At 44.0% G+C, this 13,230-nt stretch overlaps 1 protein-coding gene across 6 annotated transcripts in view; it reads left to right on the top strand.

Annotated features, from left to right (window-relative positions):
• The window catches only part of LOC115154232 (transcriptional regulator Erg), a 77,088-nt gene that overhangs the window by 59,493 nt on the left and 4,365 nt on the right, over window positions 1-13,230 (top strand). For 5 of the 6 annotated variants that reach the window (XM_029700250.1, XM_029700246.1, XM_029700249.1 and 2 more), the window contains 3 exons: window positions 1,124-1,338; window positions 5,443-5,597; window positions 11,041-11,244. In XM_029700250.1, coding sequence (XP_029556110.1) covers window positions 1,124-1,338; window positions 5,443-5,597; window positions 11,041-11,244 — 574 coding nt within the window. Of the gene's footprint in view, window positions 1-720; window positions 814-1,123; window positions 1,339-5,442; window positions 5,598-11,040; window positions 11,245-13,230 lie in introns of those variants that run through there. The other variant, XM_029700247.1, reaches the window with a different exon arrangement.

The raw sequence follows: 13,230 nt of genomic DNA, 5'->3' as shown, positions 1-13,230 counted from the left end.
AATGGATGTTGGAATGAAAGTTGAAGTAGAGTCTCAATTTCCATTTCCCCCAAGAATGGCTGAATTTGCTTAGAATGCCTTGACCTAACCCAATAACCTAAAGAATACCTGGAAATAAAAAAGCTCTCAGGTCTTTCTACAGCTAAATTGGGGGTCTTGGGATAGGGAGATACTGAACAGTTGAGAAAGTCTAAAACATTTAATAAAATGTTTGTTGATTTGGAACTTTTTTATGCCATTGGCACAGAGTATTTCATGAGAAATCAAACGTGTAAACCCCCTAAAGCAGGCTTTGGGCGACAGTGGCTAGCAGGTGAACCTAACAGATTTCTAAAAATATATTTAATTTCAATGAGAATAACCTGTATAAAAGGGGGGGGGAAGGGGAAAACATCCCAAAAATTTACAGGAAGTAACCCAGACTCTTTAGGAGGCCTATCCCATCTAGATGGCACCGGGTGAACTTACCTCAGACCTGTGATGCCAGGATGTAGCGATTGTCCTGTGAGGAAGACAAAAAGTTGGACAAAATGCCTGTGAAACGTTAATGATCAAGAGGGTTAGCATGTGTTAGTTTAGAGGGTCAGGTTGGTTAATATTGGTGCTCTTTGCCCACGTTGTCGATCATATGTGGATATTATTCATGTATAATGAGGTCTTTATATATTTTATATAGAGCCTGGTAGACACCCTGCTGGTTTAATCATAGCGTATACTTCTGTGCTCTAATTCAACCCAGGTAGAAGTGAATGAAACTGGAGCACTTTTACTGGCCATGGTAATCCCTCTATAATGAGGGGGCCTGGTTTTCAGGTGAGTTTTCCAGGGGTCATTCTGTCTGCCATTTTACCCACAAAACAATGAGCACACATTCATCAGACTGCAATCTAATGTTATATCCACCACATATGTGCATAGAGTTTAGGGTTTAAATCACGGACCGGTCCCAAATTACCTGCAATTTGAGCAGAGCCCCTAGGATCACAAATCAATCATACTCGGTTCATGCCAAAATCCACACTTAATGAATCTGAACCAGTTGATTGTAAACCAAGTGAATGGAGCTTTGATTGTAATAGAAATCTAAGAGGGATATGTCTTTGCGCTTTCTTTCTGTGTACAGGAAGCGTTGTCGGTGGTGAGTGAGGACCAGTCGTTGTTCGAGTGCACCTACGGAACGCCCCACCACGCCAAGGCTGAGATGGCGGCGGCGGCCAGCGAGTACGGCCAGACGGCCAAGATGAGCCCCAGGGTGCACCAGCAGGACTGGCTGTCCCAGCCGCCCGCCCGCGTCACCATCAAGATGGAGTGCAACAGTGGACAGGTCAACGGCAACAGGTACAGCAGTCCACCTTTAGCTTCACTTTTACATATGTCTGGCCCATATCATGTGAGCTCTGGAGAGTGCTAGCATTAGAAGGAGTGAAGTGACACAGTGCTTTACACCCTGGGGTCCAATGTGCACTGGGCTGCAGCTGGGCTGCCTGTGGCCCTGATTTCCTGTCTATTGTCTGCATTTGTATTAATGTACTTTAAACAGGTGGGTCGATGCGGCCTGAAATCGAACGTCGCAATGTAAATATTTTGAGTTACGGGGGCAGAAAATTAAATGCTGTGGTATAGAGTCAGTTAAAGGGATGTCTGCTGTTTACGCCCATCAATAGTAAAGAGTCTCGCCTGGCTTACACAGTAACAGCCTGCAGCCAAGCTACTTGCCAAACAGACGAGGAACTTGACTGAGGTTTTCAGTGGGTGAAAAAAAACTGGCAAAGCTGCCTGAGACCCAATCCAAGACAGAGTTGCTGCTGTTGGAATCCCAAACTCAAAACAGCTGTACCACAAAAAAAATATAGAAGGACCGCCACTGCATTCATATTTCTAACACATCTCACACGCGCAAGAACACCCCCTCCATCCATCTAGCCACTCTCCAATCACCACACAGCCATCTCCATCTTTGGAGCAGGCCTCTCCACAGACACCCAGGCAGAGGGCCTTATTTATCTGGCGGTGAGACATGGGAAAGATTGTTCCAATTAGTGACGAGTCAGGGAGCAGAGGAAGATTTACAGCGGAGATCAACACAGACAGCACTGCTGCTCCTGCACACACCACCATCCTCCCCTCCATTCACTATGCAACTAGAGGGAGGCCTACTGTACTGCCAAATAAATGTATGTGTGTGTTTGGAGGGGGGAAGACAGGTGTGTGTGTGTCTGTGTGTGCGCACCATCTGTATGCTAGCATCTGGGGACCCAAAGCTCAACCCGGAGTGTTCCAAAGCACTCCGACAGCCCAGGAGTTTGGTCCCAGTTTCCAGAGTTGATCATCTTAAAGATTGTGTTACATGGCAGTGGGCTTTTTATGGCTGAAGCTTTAGAAAAGGGAGGTAGCGTAAGGGTACAGCTGGGTGACAGATAGCCTCAGCGATGGAAATTATTACGGGGAATGTTGACATGGGGGCTAGCAGGGGTCCTGAGGCTACCCTCATTATCTGGATTTAATGGGTTTGTGGACCTCCCCTCCCATGCCCCCCTCCATCACCCCCCACCCAGTACCCTCAGTGAGCAGCAGCAGGGTTTATGGGAAGTGAAGTGAGCCCGGGAGCCCAACCTCTTGGCAGATTAATTAGCTGACCCAAACCTGGAGAACAATGAACAAGTTAGCTTCAAGACAAGGTCGACGGGACACCTGCACTCCTCTACGCTAGGATTCCCTTGGATTGTTTGTACTTTCTGTCTACCTCGCTCTGTCTCTCTCTCTCATTGTTATCTCTATATCTGTCTCTAGTCTCTGCCTCTCTGTATCTCTCTCCTTCTTTCTCTCTCTTTCTCTCTACAGTGATAGAGGGTTGAATGTGTTTTAGCATGTGTCTGGGCCCAGTGGAGAGCAGTTTACAGTCGCTTGGCCTCCGTAAGCATCTGATGGTGACTCATACTGGGTGGGAGACAATAGAGTAAGTGAACTTAAGTCCAATGGGCTCGGACACACACACACACACACACACACACACACACACACACCACACACACACACACACACACACACACACACACACACACACACACACACACTAATCAGGGCTGAACTGCAGCGCGTTTTGCTGCATCACATTCAAATGCATATGTCTACACACAGACACTGAGACTTCCACAGTAGACTCAGGCACACAGATATACTAGTTTTCCATCGATCCCATTGCGTTCATCTTTAATCAGACATTCTAACACAACATAGTTCATTTGTTTTGGCTAATTAGCTCAAATTTACAACAGTCGCCGCCCTTTGAATACAATCTCAATCCATTTCACAATAATAGATAACATCCCCAGTTCTTATGGTATTTTTCGAACAGCACATGTGGTGACATGGCTGCTCTCCACAGTCAAATGAACATCAGATACTTTCACAATAATAATATCTTGGAAGGGTGCAGTAGTGTGATCTTCTGCCCAAACTGTTAAACTCAATCAAGCGTAAATTGATTACATAAAGGAAATCTCGTTGTCTCCCTCTCCAGTTGCAAAAGATACTTGGTTTTTCTTCTGAAACTGGGCCGCAAGAAAAAAGCATGCATTTTGAATTAGCAAAGATGAATTCTGTTGCTTATTTTCTCTCTCTCTCTCGCTCTCTCTCTGTATTGATTGAAATGAAATATGATAAAAAACTGTAGAAGTATGGGCATTGTGTATTACATTTTGGGAATGCATGTGAAGTATGATTTGTGCATGAGCAAATGTTCTATAAAACTAATTGGTCTAGGCTTGTTTTGATCCTTAAAACAGGGTTGCGATAGAATATGTTTTTCGGGGGTATGGTTTATAGTAAATAATACCATTTGAATTCCCCCCAACTTCCTGTTCATATTTAAAGTTTTATTTTGGCCTAGTTTAGTATCAGACGTTCTTTTCAATTTTCTTTATCAAACTCAAACTGGCAGAATGTTTTTCAATCAGACGAATTCCGAGGGCCTTTTCAGTACAAGTCACACATTGGACATCTCTCACCCCTTGCTCAACTAGATCCAGATACCATATCCTTATGGCCTAATGATGGATTCCCTAATGATGAGAGTTCCATCTTCTGGGAAGAGGAAGGCAATCACTCAGGTTGTGCTGTTTGGCTGAAAGTGGCTATTGTCTTCCACGGAAAATATTTGTAGGGAAGCTTTCACCTGATTTTTTATGTTGACCCTCTGAACCCCATTGAATGGGGTCTCTAGTTTCTGCAGTCAAGTTGCTAACATTTATGGACACATAAGTGAGACCCCCTTTGGGAGGCAGAATTTCTGCCAAGTGAAAAACAAGGTATTTAAGGTGGTCCACTTTGCAGCAATGTGGTCATTTCAGTTGAAAGTCTCATGTTAACATTACAATCTGGAAACTGGATCATTCCGGTTATAAGAATAATCCTGTAGAATTTTTTTTGTCAATGGACAGTCTTTGGGACTAACAGCACTATAGGCAATTAATTCACAGAAGAAGTATAAAACGTCTCTTTATGAAAGTGCCATAGAATAGTTACTGTAATCTTTGGGACTAAGATTATTGAAATACAACTGGATTAAAAAATCCCTCCAACACCAGATCTGAGAATAAATCACTTGTATGTGTTTTTACTTTGAAACAGCTATTCCCAAATCACATGCATCTGGGGGCTGTACCCGTGGCAAGGACATACTCTCCATCAAGGCTGGGTCAGGAGAGGCCAACAGTTGGTTGACACATGACTTAGATTCCAAGAAATGGTTCCAAAATGGTTCATATCTTGGCCACAGCAGGTTGATATGAATTTATATGACATTCCATGGGTAATCCATCCCATCTGGTGGCCGCGCCCCGGGGGAATCAGAAGCTATGATAATGGCAGAAGAGTCATTTGGAATGGGGTCATTTATGGGGCCCAGGGCCCCTGGCACGCCTCCCTCCCTCCACTTTATTTTAGTGGAGATCCGTCTTTTTATGTGGCTTCAGGAGAGCTGCGGGGCACAGGTTGCAGCCATAGCTGGGATATTCGAAAGAATAATGGATTGGAATGGTATAGACGAAAAATCTGAGAATACTTTGTTTCGCAGTCTGTGGTGGGAGGAGAGTTGACATCACAATTACACGGTCTCCTCTGTTTGAGCATCAAGGCACACACTAGCAATGTTATGGGGAGATTTTTGGGTCAACATGAATGCGTGGGATAATACAAAGATACAGATAGATAATCATCAACAAACATTTTACTAACGGTTTACAAACAAATTACTAATGGTTTATTAACAGTTGTTTAACAGATGTTCCAGTGTAGTGTTACCAGTTAGGTAAACCAATAGTCTTGATGAGCATTGCAGGTGTGGTTGACTCCGCCCCTCTGGGATTGACTCCGCCCGTATGTGGATGACTCCGCCTCCCTGTGACTGACCCCACTCCTCCCCGCTGTGTTTTGTCCTGACAGAAACTCTCCTGACGAATGCAGCGTGGGGAAGAATGGGAAGCTGTCCAGTGGAGGAGAGGGCAGCACCCCTGTCACTTACAGCAGTTACCTGGAGGATAAGCACATCGCTCCCCCCAACATGACCACCAATGAGCGCCGCGTCATTGTTCCCGCAGGTAACAGAGCACATCAAATGATACCACAGTGATTTGAACACCAGAACAATTTTCTAAAGACAGCTGAAGCTCTTAGTTAGATCTTCTCAATTACCTTGGGTCGACTCACCTGTCTTCAGTTGAGATGATAATAAAAATGGATATCTCATCTGATGTGAACTAGCTCACGAGCTCATGTGTCCTATGTACACATGTAAACATAACTAAAGAGGACCTGCTTTAGAATGAGAAGCAGGGCGTTGCCCTCTGCGGTTAAAGGGGCCTTCAATACCAGTCCCAATCAGTCATGTGAGTCACTCACTGCTTTCGATTAGGGGACCTCATGTCTCTTACATACATTCATCTGTCACAAGGAGAGACTTCCTGTTATCTGCAGCACAGAAGCCCCAGCGTTTTGTTGCAGAGTGTGCTTTTCCTTGTCTAGACGGTTTCCTATGGTGTAGGTCCATCTGGGTGGAGTAAGGAGCAGGGTGGCGTAAGGAGCAGGGTGGAGGGGTGATGTGAGTCCCTGCCAAATGGGAGAAAAGTATTCTTATCAGTTCCCCATTCAAAGACACACACCTAGAATACAGCACTGAATCCTGACTGGAACATCCATGAGGCTGTGCTGTGTCTTTTGGGTAAAAGAGGAATCAGAATAGCCAAAATAAAGCACCTTTGAAATTAGGTGCTAACTTTGTAAATATTTCAGAATTTACACCGTTTTTTCTTTGATATAAAGTCATAGATCTGCATTAGATAGTCACTTCTTGATTCATCAAAAATAAATAAAATCCTGGCCTATGTGCATAGGGGTTTTAATGACTACACCTTTTGTGAACTACACTACCGGTCAAAAGTTTTAGAACATCTACTCACTCATGGGTATTTCTTTATTTTGACTATTTTCTACATTGTAGAATAATAGTGAAGACATCAAAGCTATGAAATAACACATATGGAATCATGTAGTAACCAAAAAAGTGTTAAACAAATGAAAATATATTTTATATTTGAGATTCTTCAAATAGACACCCTTTGCCTTGATGACAGCTTTGCACACTCTTGGCATTCTATTAACCAACTTGACCTGGAATGCTTTTCTAACAGTCTTGAAGGAGTTCCCACATATGCTGAGCGCTTGTTGGCTGCTTTTCCTTCACTCTCCGGTCCGACTCATCCCATACCATTTCAATTTGGTTGAGGTCGGGGGATAATGGAGGTCAGGTCATCTGATGCAGCACTCCATCACTCTCCTTCTTGGTAAAATTTCCCTTACACAGCCTGGAGGTGTGTTGGGTCATTGTCCTGTTGAAAAACAAATGATAGTCCCACTAAGCCCAAACCAGATGGGATGGCGTATCGCTGCAGAATGCTGTGGTAGCCATGTTGGTTAAGTGTGCCTTGAATTCTAAATAAATCATAGACAGTGTCACCAGCAAAGCACCCTCACACCATAACACTTCCTCCTCAATGCTTTACGGTGGGAAATACACATGCAGAGATCATCCGTTCACCTAACCCACGTCTCACAAAGACACAGCGGTTGGAACCAAAAATGTCCAATTTGAACTCCAGACCAAAGGACACATTTCCACCGGTCTAATGTCCATTGCTTGTGTTTCTTGGCCCAAGCAAGTCTCTTCTTCTTATTGGTGTCCTTTAGTAGTGGTTTCTTTGCAGCAATTCGACCATGAAGGCCTGATTCACACAGTCTCCTCTGAACAGTTGATGTTGAGATGTGTCTGTTACTTCAACTCTGTGAAGCATTTATTTGGGCTGCAATTTCTGAAGCTGGTAACTCTAATGAACTTATCATCTCCAGCACAGGTAACTCTGGGTCTTCCATTCTTGTGGCGGTCCTCATGAGAGCCAGTTTCATCATAGCGCTTGATGGTTTTTGCGACTGCACTTGTAGAAACTTTCAAAGTTCTTGAAATGTTCCGTATTGACTGACCTTCTTGTCGTAAAGTAATGATGCACTGTCATTTATCTTTGCTTATTTGAGCTGTTCTTGCTATAATATGGACTTGGTCTTTTACCAAATAGGGCTATCTTCAGTATACCCACCGTACCTTGTTACACCACTACTGATTGGCTCAAATGCATTAAGAAGTAAATCAATTCCACAAATTAACTTTTAAAAGGGCACACCTGTTAATTGAAATGCATTCCAGGTGACTACCTCATGAAGCTGGTTGAGAGAATGCCAAGAGTGTGCAAGACTGTCATCAAGGCAAAGGGTGGCTATTTGAAGAATCTCAAATCTCAAATATATTTAGATTTGTTTAACACTTTTTTGTTTACTACATGATTCCATATGTGTTATTTCATAGTTTTGATGTCTTGTCTACAATGTAGAAAATAGTAAAAATAAAGAAAAACCCTTGAATATTCTAAAATATTTGACCCATAGTGTACATGAAGCTCAAACCAAAGGTCACACTAGATCCTATGTTAGCCTTTGTCACAGTGTAACCTTTATTTAACTAGGCAAGTCAGTTAAAAACAAATTCTTATTTACAATGACAGCCTAGGAACAGTGGATAACTGCCTTGTTCAGGGGCAGAACCACAGATCTTTACCTTGTCAGCATTGGGATTCGATCCAGAAACCTTTCGGTTACTGGCCCAACACTCTAACCACTAGGCTACATGCCACCCCACAGTAATGTAGCCAATGGAAAATAACCATAGAGAAACTTTGTTTTGAGTAATTTTCCCAAAGACAAACCTGTCCATTGACGGCCCGGAGCACTGTACTCTCTATCTGGAGGTTGTGCAACACAGTTTTTCTGGCATAGTGCAACTTCCTCTCCAACTGAAACTGACAAGGACAATGACGCGACATGTTAAGAACATCCTGTTTTTGCTGTTAATTTAGAGGACAATAGCCACACACTGCTCCACGGAATGTAATGGGAGGTCAATATTAAACTGGCTTCTCTGCTCTACGTATAGGAAACGCATTCCTGATATTTTGGTATAGGGACTTGGGGAGGGCATTTCAACTTCAAATACATACAGATCTGTTCCTATATGATGCACAATGCACCACTTAGTGCATTTTAAGAGGCCTTAGAGCCCCACCCAACATCTCTGCCATATAGGATCATATATTGTTGGAGAGAATACAGAAACGTTATGCAAAAGTGTATTGCCTATGATATAATTAAGCAATAAGGCACTGGGGGGGGGGGTATACTGTATGGCCAATATACCACGGGTAAGGGCTGTTTTTGGCACGATGCATTGCGGAGTGCCTGGACACAGCCTTTAGCTGTGGTATATTGGCCATATACCACAAACCTCTGAGGTGCCTTATTGCTATTATAAACTGGTTATCAACGTAATTAGAGCAGTAAAAATAAATGTTTTGTCATACCCGTGGTATACGGTCTGATATACCACGGCTGTCAGCCAATCAGCATTCAGGGCTCTAACCACCCAGTTTATAATATGTAGTACTTGATTCCACCCCTCTATAGTTTCTGTCCCATCTGAATTCCATCTGCATTACAGTGCATTCACTGCTTAATGCCACATCCACTATATTGTTTGGATGGTTAAGTCCTCCAATATTGCACTGAGACAGACCTGAGGGCTGAGGAGAGCGAGTGCCAGCCAGCCTCCCCTTCGCCCAACTGATCCCTGCCTCGTGTCTCTGTAGTGAGGGATGAGTTACCGTTGCCCCTTGCTCTCTGAGCCTGTGTAAGTACTCTGGCTTCCAGCCCCCCCCCCCCAAAAAAAAAATATATATTTAGACGCTAGTAGTCTCGTTCTCAGAGAGCTAGGGTTACATATGCGTCCCAAATAGCACCCTATCCCCTATACGATGCACTACTTTTGACCAAGGCACGTAAGGCTCTGCTCATAAGTACTGCACTATGTAGGGAATAGGGTGCCATTTGGGACACAGATACAGTTACAGGTACTGTTAAATATTGCTGGAACGGAGAACCAGACGACAGTGTGGTTTGTTTCTGTACCTGTCAGCTGTTTTTTGGATCCTGTTAAGTTTGTTAGGTGTGTGTGTGTTTTGTAACAGTGGTCTTATCTCTGGGAAAGAGAATGTCATCGTTCTAAACACAGTACTCATGTAAATGAACTGTATTTGCACAAATTAACATTTATTTACAAAATGTTGGTTGTTAAAACCAGTTTCATTGCAAATGTATTCTCAACTATTATCATATAAAGAATGAGAGTAAGTATGAACTGTAAGAAAATAACTAAGTATAAACGTGAGCATTTACTATGAGAGTTTCCATTCTCCTTTCTCTGTGGTGGGATAAGTTGCTCCAGTTACATGTTGCTACTCGCTGCATCTTACCCCTTCCATAGTGTTAACACATCCCCTTCCATAGTGTTAACACATCCCCTTCCATAGTGTTAACACATCCCCTTCCATAGTGTTAACACATCCCCTTCCATAGTGTTAACACATCCCCTTCCATAGTGTTAACACATCCCCTTCCACAGTGTTAACACATCCCCTTCCATAGTGTTAACACATCCCCTTCCATAGTGTTAACACATCCCCTTCCATAGTGTTAACACATCCCCTTCCATAGTGTTAATACATCCCCTTCCATAGTGTTAACACATCCCCTTCCATAGTGTTAACACATCCCCTTCCATAGTGTTAACACATCCCCTTCCACAGTGTTATAACACATCCCCTTCCATAGTGTTAACACATCCCCTTCCATAGTGTTAACACATCCCCTTCCATAGTGTTAACACATCCCCTTCCATAGTGTTAACACATCCCCTTCCATAGTGTTAACACACCCCCTTCCATAGTGTTAACACACCCCCTTCCATAATGTTAACACACCCCCTTCCATAGTGTTAACACATCCTCTTCCATAGTGTTAACACATCCCCTTCCATAGTGTTAACACACCCCCTTCCATAGTGTTAACACACCCCCTTCCATAGTGTTAACACATCCCCTTCCATAGTGTTAACACACCCCCTTCCATAGTGTTAACACACCCCCTTCCATAGTGTTAACACATCCCCTTCCATAGTGTTAACACATCCCCTTCCATAGTGTTAACACATCCCCTTCCATAGTGTTAACACACCCCCTTCCATAGTGTTAACACATCCCCTTCCATAGTGTTAACACACCCCCTTCCATAGTGTTAACACACCCCCTTCCATAGACACATCCCCTTCCATAGTGTTAACACACCCCCTTCCATAGTGTTAACACACCCCCTTCCATAATGTTAACACACCCCCTTCCATAGTGTTAACACATCCCCTTCCATAGTGTTAACACATCCCCTTCCATAGTGTTAACACATCCCCTTCCATAGTGTTAACACATCCCCTTCCATAGTGTTAACACATCCCCTTCCACAGTGTTAACACATCCCCTTCCATAGTGTTAACACACCCCCTTCCATAGTGTTAACACATCCCCTTCCTATGTTGTGTCCATGGCCTTGCAGATCCCACACTCTGGTCCACGGAGCATGTGCGCCAGTGGCTGGAGTGGGCAGTTAAGGAGTATGGCTTGCTGGACGTGGACGTGGCTCTCTTCCACAACATGGACGGCAAGGACCTGTGCAAGATGAGCAAGGAGGACTTCCAGAGGCTCACACTCAGCTACAACGCAGAGATCCTGCTCTCCCACCTGCACTACCTCAGAGAGAGTGAGTCTAGTATCTTCCTTCTCCTCCTCATCATCCTTCTCTCCTCTCCTCCCTCTCCGTGCTCCCGCCTTCTGTCCCTTTTCCCCAGCTGACCAACACAATGCGTTGGCAGGTGGTAAAGAGAAATGCTACAAAGGGCTACTACTGAAGGGCTGCTGTTGTCTGGTGGTCCATTCTTTACCTCGATACCAGGGGTAAGGTAGGAAACTTGTCCTGGGGGGTTATAAGGTAAGCAGGCCTAAGGTGCTTTAAATTGTGGCCTGAAAGCAAAGCCTGTACACACTGTGGCTCTCTAGAACCAGACTTGTCTAGATTATTAAGGAGAAAGGGGAGTGTGAGATACAAGATACACTTGTTCCCTTAACAAAGTGTCTGCTTGTTAAAAGTCATAGCTTGTTAAAGTTAGGGCAAAAGGCAGATCCTGCAGCCTTCCAGTAGCGAGCCTCAGTAGTCCTGTCTGTGTGTAGTGTGAATCAAACTGAGCTCTCACTGACGTACTCCAGAGGACCTCAGCTATTTTGCTTGACTACAGATTAGAATGCAACCTGGTGAAGGAGTCCCTGTTGCTGCTGCTTCTGCTGCTTTGGCTGAATGACTCACTGCTCCAAGGCCTGCTTTCCTGTCCACTGCACCTCACCTCCCCTCTACACACACACGTTGTTGTGCATGTCGTCCACATGCTCGTTCACTTGCACACGCACGCACACACACACACACACACACACACACGGTTTTTAAATTGTTAGCAGTAGATGTGACAGTAGTAGTAGTTGGGTAGTAGTAGTAGGATTAGTGGTGGCAGTAGTGTAACAATAATACAATCATGAACATGTTTTTGAAGAGGAATAGATATACTACATCAAAGTCCTAATTGACACCGATCTTAAGAGACGTATCTGTTTATAGTCATAGTATAGACTCTTGAGATTATGTGTATCTTTGATAGTCTGTCTCTCTCTGCACTCCAAGAATAGGGTAGTCCAAGCTCCATTTGATCGTGCAGACAACTTTCCAATGAAACATTACTCTTCTCATGATGACTGCTAATGGTTTTGTTTGTTTGATATCAGTGTCGGTTTTGGTAGGGTTTAGCCACAGATGTACAGATGAGGTAAGTGATGGGAGAAAGAGAGGAACAAAACAGAAAGAAAGCCAGACACACAGACCACACAGACAGACAGATAGCTGGAGGAGTCCAGAGTTTAGAGTGGTGTACCACCACGTTCTGAACTGGGCTGTTGTTTGTGCTTGAAGCTCTCTTGAAACACGTCTCACAAAAATCTTTTGAATTACCTTTTCTTATACATTCCTTTTAGGGCAATCAACAGTTCCCACCCCCTCATTTAAATACTGTGGGCAGTTTGAAATTGATTAGAGAGAATTGCCAATAGGCCTACTTATCTGTCTCCAAAGATTTATTTTTGTTTGGCTTTAGATGTAAAATGGTCTGAAGGGAGTGGGTAGGCACACCTACACTATTCACAGACCCTGACGGTGGCTGGCTTTGTATTTGACGTCTCTTCGACTGGAAAAAACACTAGTGATGGGGGGGAAAGGAAGAATGCCCTCTCCTCCTTTTGTTTTTGGTAATGGTTTCTGCTCCTCTTTCCCCCTTGTGTGTACACTCGCTCGCCGAATTTACTCTGAAGGAGGGAAAATTGGGAAAAGCGATTCTCACAGACGAATGTGGGCACGGGTGATTAACTGTTTATTTGGGTTGGTCCTCCCTGCCATTGTCTCCCCTCTCGCTATGGCGATGTGTTCCACACTTACATGCTCTCTCTCTTTCTCGCTCTCTCTTTCCCACTCCGTTTCCCTCTCCTCACCCGCTATCTCCCTGTACTGCTCCTTGCCTGTTGAATGTTGCCTCTATGGCAGTTCTGAGAGCAGCCCTTACCTTAGTGCATCGCTAAAGGTCTGTGTTTATCATGGCTGACGCCCCCCAACGCATCACTCCTTGCACATCATAGGTTGTTTTGAGCTGTT

This window comes from Salmo trutta, chromosome 19 (assembly GCF_901001165.1).
Source record: "Salmo trutta chromosome 19, fSalTru1.1, whole genome shotgun sequence".
Lineage (NCBI taxonomy): Eukaryota > Metazoa > Chordata > Actinopteri > Salmoniformes > Salmonidae > Salmo > Salmo trutta.
Note: the sequence above shows the minus strand (reverse complement) of the source record. Positions and strands in the feature narration are given on the sequence as shown.